Raw genomic sequence first — 9,177 nt, 5'->3', positions numbered from 1 at the left:
GCTGCCTTGACAACCCATTCTATCATTCAATCTCCCTCCAAAAACCATTTAAACATCATCCATTGATCTCCCTTATCACCCATCTCAGCCCTCCATTCCCCTCTCAAAAAATCTATAAATACCACCCCTTTCTCACATCCTAGACACACAATCTAACCTAAACACAAGCTAGCTTAAGGATAGAGTTCAACTCCCACGGCCATTGCCCATGTCCCAAAGCCTCCCCACTCGCTCTTCAGTGTCCCTAGATTCCCCCATATCAATTTGAAGCCAAACAACACCCTTGGATCATGCCTCAATTCAAAAGAAGTATGTGAAGGGATAGGATATCCATCACATGGACGCCCAAAAATTGCGGAATAAGGGGGCGAATTTGAAAAATTTTTCTCTCCCTTCAACCGGGAATCGAATTCCCTCTTTAGAAAATCATATTTTCAATGATCATTCTTGAACCATAAACTGAACCAGATCTGAACCAAAAGGGAGTAGGGAGAGATAATACCTGATACGGAGAATCAATATCTCCCAATGGATGTGTTCACACCCAAGGAAGGATCCAAAATATGCTCCCACTGAAGATGGTGTAGTGCAGGGTGGAGCAGAATCAACAGTGTTCTTCCAGAAGAACTTGACCCTTCGCAAGAATCAACTGGACGGCTTGTGAATACAACTCCCACCAATCTTTTCTCCAAAAGATTGGTATCAAGATCAAATCTTGATTTCTCCCAAGAACTGGAGATCGAACTGCTGGAGGTGGCGGTTGCAAGAAGGAAGCGGCAAGAGAGTATTTGTAGGGTGCAGAATTCTCTCTTTTTTTGATTTCAGCTCTGAAGACAGGAGTGTTGCTTGTATGTCTAAAGGTTGCCGCCCCCTTTTCCTTTTATAGACTCAAAAAGGATCAGCTCCTAATCCCATTAGGAGTTGCTAACCTAAATCATATTTGGATTAGAAATCCCTTTAAGTGATAAGTGATAGCCCTTATCTTATCTGCAGATGGGATCAACCATCTCCTAATCTGATTAGGAGGCTTCCAGATCTAAATCTTATTTAGATCTGGGACTCTCTAAGTGGATAGGGTCTGGGCTCAATCCTATCAGTTGATCTATCTCAGAATTCGCCCCTTTAAGTGGCTAATCAAATCAGTCCATTTCGAATGGGCTTAAGGCCCATTTAAGGTTATGTATTCACTTAGACTTCCAAACTGCTGCCCAGTTGGGCTTCCTTGTATGGCGTGGGACCCAAACACTGATCTACACATCAGCCACATGGGCTCGGCCCAGCTTTTGCTACAAGGCCTGGCCGAATACACTGTTAAGAACAGTGCACCCCCTGAAACCCATCTCATGGGCTCTTTGGGCCCAACACTTACCCTAAGTGGTCCCTGGGCCAAGCCACCTTGTAACACTTAGGGACTGTGGGCAAATGCAAGATTAGCTCATCAGGTATTATCCTCAATGGTCTTACACTTAACCTCTCAGCCCATAATGATCATACACTGCCCGACAAGAGAGGACCTCTCCCTCGGCTGCAAGGAACAATGTTGCACTCTCTCTTATATGGATCCCGGGAATCAAAACCTTTTGCAAACATTTCAAAACCATAATATATATACTTTTATATCTCATATAAAATATATTTTGCAAAACAAATCTCAACGATTGAAATCGGTTGTTGACAGTCTTGGTTTCCATTAGTGAGAGTGCATCCCTGTTCATTACCTTTGTCCGACTAAGGGGCTGATCCTGTCACTGTGATCACCCATTCAAATGAATTCTCAGACTGTCCCAACATACCCAGGTTTTGACCCCCGCTAAGGATCTGGCTGATTGGTATATCAAAGACAGTTTAATCCGACACCCAGTGCAGTATCATAATCGAGTCTAGGGGTCGAGTGTAACTTTTCAGTTTTGCCTATCAATCTCCAAGGTCCATGGCAATGCTGGAAATCTAGTCCAGTTCAAAGATTCAATTAATCCTACACTGTATGTGCCTAGGGTCTCACCCTGGCAGCTGAGACAGGCCACCCCAACCGACCATAGTGTCAGCTTTGTCAGGATAGGTCTCCCCAGACCGACCCACTGGCTGTGAACATTCTAATCTAACACGAGTCTCATTAAGTGTCCAGTTTAAGGGTATTACACAGAAACACACCAAGGGAACATGAATCAAATATGCACTTTTATTCATTTACAATAAAATCATAAAATACATCGTTTTAATTGAAGCTAAGGGCATACAAAACTGTCTAACAGTATGAAGCTTTCTTGAAGCAATATCATCACTATAGGAGAAATATAGCAGAAATGTACAAGCATTCAGGAGTCGTTCCACACCATTTGGCTACATAACCAACGTCCTTGATCACCAAAATGGAACAAAGTTCATTCTAAAACTTGGGGATCACTCAATCCAAAGAAATGCAGCAAGAGTTGCAGTGGAGTTCAATGGTTTTGTGTTTGAGAAATGTTGAATGTTACGTTTCGAGTAGTAAGGTAACCTTCGCAAGTTTTTCGAAGGTCCTTTTTCTTAATTTGAATGGATATCCTTTGCAGATCTCAGGGTATATTGGTTATAGAATTGTTTTTTTAACTAATAGTTATGAACGTTCTTTCAAGTCTTTTTTTTTATTATTATTTAAATCGCAACATGGTTATTCTTCCATTTTCTTGATGATTTCTGGTTTATTTTCTTTTTTTTTTTTCTTTCTCTAAATAGTATAATAGAGATTAAACTTGGTTATAGAATTGTCCACCACATGGTAGATAAAGATCTATTAGATGCCCTTACCATTTATACCGTGCATGAAACATTTAGTAATAGGACATGCAATCTCACAAGTTAGTGAGTCTATTCCAAATCCCTCCATCCACGATCATCATTCACCTATTCATTGCATATTTAGGCATACAATCCAATACATGTCTTAGACTATATGTATATCTACTTTTTTACATTGCTTCTCACAATTCCTAACATATGTAGCTAACTAGTTTTAATAGTTTTCAAATCTTTGTCTTAGTTCAATAATTAGTCTTTTGTTGATTTAGTTCTTTTTCTGGATCATTAGTTTAGTTAAATAATTTATTTTATCCATCATTTTCTTAATTTTTTTTCTCATTTCTAGCATTATCTTGTTATTTATGGATAAACCTTTTTTTTTTGCTATTAGTTAGCTAATTTATTTTTTTAAGCTCAAATATATTAAGTCTTCCTTGGAATATTAGTGAAGTAGAGGCCGGTTTAACCGAGCGAGTGTGGGGTGCCTAACAGTCACATCGTACTTTGGTCCCCGGACCCTAAGAATCTCATCCCTATTGGGAAATGAGTCACCAAGAAAGCTAAAAGAAAAATCCCAGGTTTTCCTAAATTCCCAATTCCAAAAATTTAGGTGGCAACTCCAAACTCCATATCCAAATCTGTGCCCCCCCCCCCACCCCCCCTTCGGGTCAGGTAGCCACAACAACAATGCTATTGGGACTGATAGCGAGAAGGTGAAGGAAATGGTTGTTGAGGAAGTTAGTGTGTTCGAGAGCAGCAAAGAAACAAAGAGGAGGAAAAGTAGGAAAAAAAGGAGGTTCGATCATTGAGAATGGGATCTGAAGGCGAAGACGTTCAAGCAATGCAGGTTTGCATGCAAATGCATTTCTTTTGTGAAATTTAAGAAAGAAAAGACGAGTTTTAGTTTGTTTAGTTTTCAATTGAAAAGTTACTTAAAATTTTAGTTTGTTCAGGTGTGCGAGCTGCACAACTTTTTTTTCTAGTGTTCAACCCCCTAGAACATTGAATCCGGTCCTTGTTTCACACAGAAGAATGAGAATGTTTGTGAATGAAGACAATCTAGCGAGGGTGCCAAAAGGATTGGGGTACCGTGTGATTAGAGCTTCACCTGATTAGATGGCAAATTTATGAGAGCTTTCTGGGGTGTTGAACAAATGTAGTGTTTTGGTGGGGGGCTCACGAGGCCGGATTGATGAACATGGTGTTCTTGCTGTAAGGAGCTGTGGTGGTGGGATGGGGTCTGGAATGTGCTTCTAAAGGTGGCCTATGGGATGTTTGGGTTAGGGCTCAGAGGAGATGAGGAGATGAGGACAAGAGATGGTGAGGGGAGAGTTCGATTGATCTTAAACTTTCAAAAGAACCCTATTTTTTGAGTTTTGTATTTTTGCGGGTGGTTGAACCAAGTTTGTTGAGCTAACGACTGAGCACCCGTTAAAAGTTGGTGGTCGCCTGTGATTGGTGGGTTCATGCATCCAGTGCACCCACAGGTGCACAGATTGTGGACTCGAATACTCGTAGGAAATATGGAAGGGGAGATGTAAGGTTAAGGGTGCAAGTTGGGTGGGTTGGGTTAGGTTTATGGCCAATTTGGGCCCAAACCTAAAATTTGGGCTTAAGGCCTGAGCCTAATGTCAAGCCCGATTTTCTTAACCAGAGCCCGACCCGCATTATAATATGGTGCACTTGGATTGGGTTAAGGCTCGGGCTAGACTTGGATTGGTCAATGAACCTATTCTTAAATTATATATATATATATATATATATATATATATATATATATATATATATATATATGTATGTACGTATCTATAATTGGGTCAGGTTCGGACCAAACTCGGACTAGTTAAGGACTAGGACTAGGCCCAGGCCCAATGCAAAAATTAAAAAGCTGACCTTTTGGGCCTGAACCCAGCTCGAAAATAAAAAATCTATGATCAGCCTGTGTAAAATTTCGGGCTGGGCCCGACCAAGTTGCACCCTATGTAAGGTCGCCTTAAATCGATCACAGTGCAGTCGCAAATTCAACTTCACCGCGGAGTAGATTGAAATTGTACACAAATCCCGGTGTTTGGAAAGTCAGTTTTGAGAGAGCAACTTCCTCCTCCAAATCAACCATAGGAGTGGTGGTTGGGGAATATACAGGAGCGCTCTTTTATGCTCGTACTGTTGTTGCTTCTGAGCTGATGACACCAGTTGAAATTGAATGTAACACGGGTTGGTCTGCTCGCCTGAGTTAACAGTTTAACCTGTTTCAGACTTGGGCTTCGAATTGGGCCCATTGAAATTTTGACAAAATCTGAACGCTAATCCATTAAAGTTGCACCTCTACAAGCTTGTAGTTTTGTGCTAGAGCTTCAGTTACATTCTCATTTATTTTGAAGAGTATGCACAGGATGTTATTCCTACTCCTTCAAGGCGGATTTACCTTATCTTGTCCGAATCTCTCCAAAGCTTCATTTTGTTTCCAATTTGGGCTATCTGTGTTGAGGCCTCAGACTTGGGCTTCTTGCCCGTCATTTCTGGCTTCCCATTCTCATTAATGAAATTGTTTAATAAGGCTTCGAAAAAATATTCAAGATAATCGGGTTTGAATTTGACATCAATATTGAATTTGGAATCCATTTGCAGCCCTAGAGGGAAGAGGTGAGTGGTTCCGTTAGTTCTTGGGTGAATGACAATTTATCCCAGCGTACACTTGAGGTAGGTGTCAATTCGGAATTTTGAATTATTGTTAATTTGCCGTGGGCCTGTCTGGCTGCCCATACTTTTCCGTTACTTCTTTTCAATATAAAACAAAAATTAAAGTAATTCAATTGAAAGCTTGAAATCAAACTATTGATTTGTAATCCATCATTACGTGAATATGTAGACAAGTTTGAATGGATTTACTTTGGTTTTCTATTTAGAGGCCTTCCCCAAGGTGGTACCCACATGACTGATGCTTGTGACGAAGAATGCACTAATAAACATAAAAATTTAATCTTTCCCTTTTCAACTTTTGTTCCAACCCTTGAACCAAAGAATCGCCCCAATTTCTCACCATAGTTTTAACTCAGGTTTGGACATGAATTTAGTTTAATGGGTTTGAGTTTGAACCTAAAACATCCAACCCGACTTTTTTATTGATTGGACTCAGACTTTTTTGTCTGAATCCGAGTTAGAGCCCAACTTATTATATAACAAAAAAATTATATTTTATATAATAAAAAATATATACAATATGTTTTTTATTTCTCTGTTCCTTTTTTTTTTTTTAAAGTCAAAGTCAAATCTTTCATTATGTTTGAGTTTTGAAGTCTTTTATTATAAACAAAACATTTTTTATATGACAGCCAGGCTTGGATTCGTTTATAAATGTATTCTGTTAATAGAGAGGCAAAGCCTAGCCTAGCCCGGCCTGTGAACACTTATATATCAATTACCAGGATGAAAAATTAAAAAGAATTAAATGTATACCACAGGCTTTTTTTTTTTTTTTTTTTTAATCGTGCATGTTGATATTTTAAACCGATTCTTCCAGGGCAGCCTATTGAAATAAAAATAGGCTGAAAATAAAAGGAATAAGCTCTGGATGATGTGCTCCATCATTCTATCTTTTCATTATCGAACTGTTTAACAAAAAATATATCATAGACTTGACTTCTCATTCTTTTACTTTTTTACTGTGTGATAGAGGATCTCTCAAGTCTTTGTAGATCTTGACTTTTCGTTCTCGCTGGATGGTGACACAGGAAATAAAGAATAACCTTCACATGAGTCCTTCAAAGACTTGGCTAATTTTGTTTTTGATAAGCCCACAACATTCCAATGGGAAGAAAAACAGAAGAGATACCCCTGTTTGTATTTACGGTGGCAGAGTTCAACAAAGAATCTTATCTTTCGTTGAGAATTGGTGTTGTGTAGTGTCCTTATTAAAATTAGAATGTGCCCAAATCATCTCTTCATCACTTTCGTGTTTCACGGGTTCACAAGGATTAGATATGAATTCCTTTCAAATAATTAGCTTCCAATTCTGACTGGTTGTTTGATTCTTTTTGGTTCTGGCCTTCTTACCCTATGCAGGCAGCTTACAAGCAGAGCTCAGATTCTTGGTGCGGAGAAGCTCCTCTTTAAGCTTTGGGGACAGAGCAGGCTACCTAAATTATGGGATCTTCTGAGACAGACCAGTAGCTCAAAAGGGAAAATTTTCTTTCTCCATCTCCTGTACTGGCGAAGAAGGCTCTGTGGACTGGAGAATCCAGCCAAGGTAATATGGAAATCCAAGTCTCTGCTTTGTGTTTTGCTTGCAATCTGTGAAACTATGTTTAGTCCCTGAAACAAGTGATGGAAACCTAGTTTAATCAGTAGTGTTTCCTCTGGTAACCATCTGTTTTGATGAACAGAGTCTGATTGCTACTCTGTGAGAACGCTTTTCCACAAAGAAACATGTCTCTGCTTGTTAATACAGTCTTCCTTATCCTTGTGGGGCAACTTAATATGCTACAAGCTTTGCTCCCTATTACATCAAATGACATGGCCACTGAAGAAACCCCTTCTTTTCTCTGCAAACTGAAGTTTCTTCAAATCCTTGATTTGTCTGATAACCAGCTGAGTGGCCCTATACCCAGATGTTTGGGAAACTTCAGTAATTCCCTTTTAGTGCTGAAATTACGAGGGAACAACTTCCATGGAACCATCCCTTTTGAGTTTCCAAAAGGAAATAGTTTGAGAACATTTGACCTCAATGGCAATAAAATTACAGGGCAATTGCCAAAGTCTCTGGTTAATTGCTTAAAGCTAGAGGTTCTGGATTTTGGAAACAACCAGATAGAGGATACATTCCCCCATTGGTTGGGGTCTCTTCCTGAATTGCTGGTTCTCGTTCTGCGGGCAAATAAATTCCATGGCTCCATCAGCCGTCCTGAGACTGATGCTTCCTTCGCCAAGTTGAGTATCATCGACCTCTCTTTCAACAATTTCACATCAAAGTTGCCTGCAGAATACTTTTCATCTTGGAAAGCCATGGCCATCGGAAATAAGAACAAATCTGAGGCTAAGTACGTGGGAGATGGCTACTATCAAGACTCAGTGACAGTGATGAACAAAGGACTAGAAATGAAATTGGTTAGAATCTTCACTGTTTTCAAAGCCATTGATTTCTCACACAACAAATTCGAAGGAGAAATACCAGAGATTCTTGGGAATCTTGGGTCACTCATTGTTCTCAACTTGTCTTCCAATAGTCTCACTGGTTCAATTCCACCATCATTTGGAAAGCTCACATCTCTCGAGTCACTGGACCTCTCTGGCAACAAGCTTACTGGCAGAATTCCTCCAGAGCTCAGGAGTCTGACATTTCTTGCAGTCTTGAACCTCTCAAACAACCTTCTTGAGGGGCTTATACCACAAGGCCTTCAGTTTGATACATTTACAAACAACTCTTATGAGGGGAACTTGGGATTATGTGGATTTCCATTGTCAAAGCGATGCGAGGATGATGTAGTGGTAGATCATTCACCACCAATGGAGACAGAGGACTCTGGTTCTGAATTTGACTGGACAGCCATGTCCATTGGATTTGGATGTGGATTGGCAATTGGGGTTGTTACAGGAATTATAATTTTGTGGAATGAACTTGAATACTTAGTTAGGACCATAAGAATTAAATATCTGATTTCAAGAAAGCAAAGCATCAACTAGGATTAGCTTCGTTTACTTTGTCATTTTATTGTGCTTGACAGAAGCTGTAGCTGGTTGGAAAGTTGAGAATGTAAGGAAAAAAATAAAATCAGTTGGATGGGTAGTCTTTCAAAACTCTGTACAACCGAACTTTGTTTGTATCAGAAATCTGTAATTGACAAAACTAGAACCATACAGTTGCGGACATGTAATAGCCATATTCAACATCCTGGTTCATCTTTTGGCCTCTTAACAGTGATCAAGAAAAATCCAGCTTTATCACTTAATTGATGAGAATGCAAAGTTCAGGGCTGCTCACGGTTCGGTTAATTGATGATAACCTTGGGCCTAAATTTCAATCCGAAATGGTAGTACCAGTTTTTTGGAAAAACGGTAACCGGAGCAAACCGAAGCCAATCAGTACTCTCCTCCTCGTGAGGCTCGATAACCAAGGCAGGTGAACCCTAAGGCTCAACTTAGAAGGAGTGCAAATGCAAATATGTACAGTACAAATACATACAAAATTATAGAAAATGTAAGGTTTTGCACTCTGCAATTTTTTATTTGTACTTCTTCAAAACTGAGCCTAAAGAGTTCACTGCAAAGAAAACTTTGTTGGGAATGAAGAGTTAATTGTAACAAAGGGATAATCTTTTAGGAAGGATTATATTGGAATATAGGAAAAGTTGTTGTCTATACGGATAACTGGGTAAAAATCATTACCCTAAAAGGAATACATGC

General features: G+C 39.5%; 1 protein-coding gene across 1 annotated transcript; it reads left to right on the top strand.

The window, feature by feature from the left end:
* The first annotated feature begins 6,549 nt into the window (after positions 1–6,549).
* Positions 6,550–8,571, top strand: LOC148846053 (receptor-like protein 32). The gene is made up of 2 exons (XM_088952962.1): positions 6,550–7,024; positions 7,161–8,571. The coding sequence occupies exon 2, from the start codon at positions 7,204–7,206 to the stop codon at positions 8,455–8,457; it is 1,254 nt and encodes a 417-aa protein (XP_088809088.1). The 5' UTR covers positions 6,550–7,024; positions 7,161–7,203; the 3' UTR covers positions 8,458–8,571.
* Positions 8,572–9,177: the final 606 nt, after the last annotated feature.

Source organism: Nelumbo lutea, chromosome 7, assembly GCF_056320005.1.
Source record: "Nelumbo lutea isolate HS-2025 chromosome 7, American lotus-T2T, whole genome shotgun sequence".
Classification (NCBI taxonomy): domain Eukaryota; kingdom Viridiplantae; phylum Streptophyta; class Magnoliopsida; order Proteales; family Nelumbonaceae; genus Nelumbo; species Nelumbo lutea.
The sequence above is the reverse complement of the archived record's forward strand: the minus strand, read 5'-3'. Positions and strand labels throughout refer to the sequence as shown.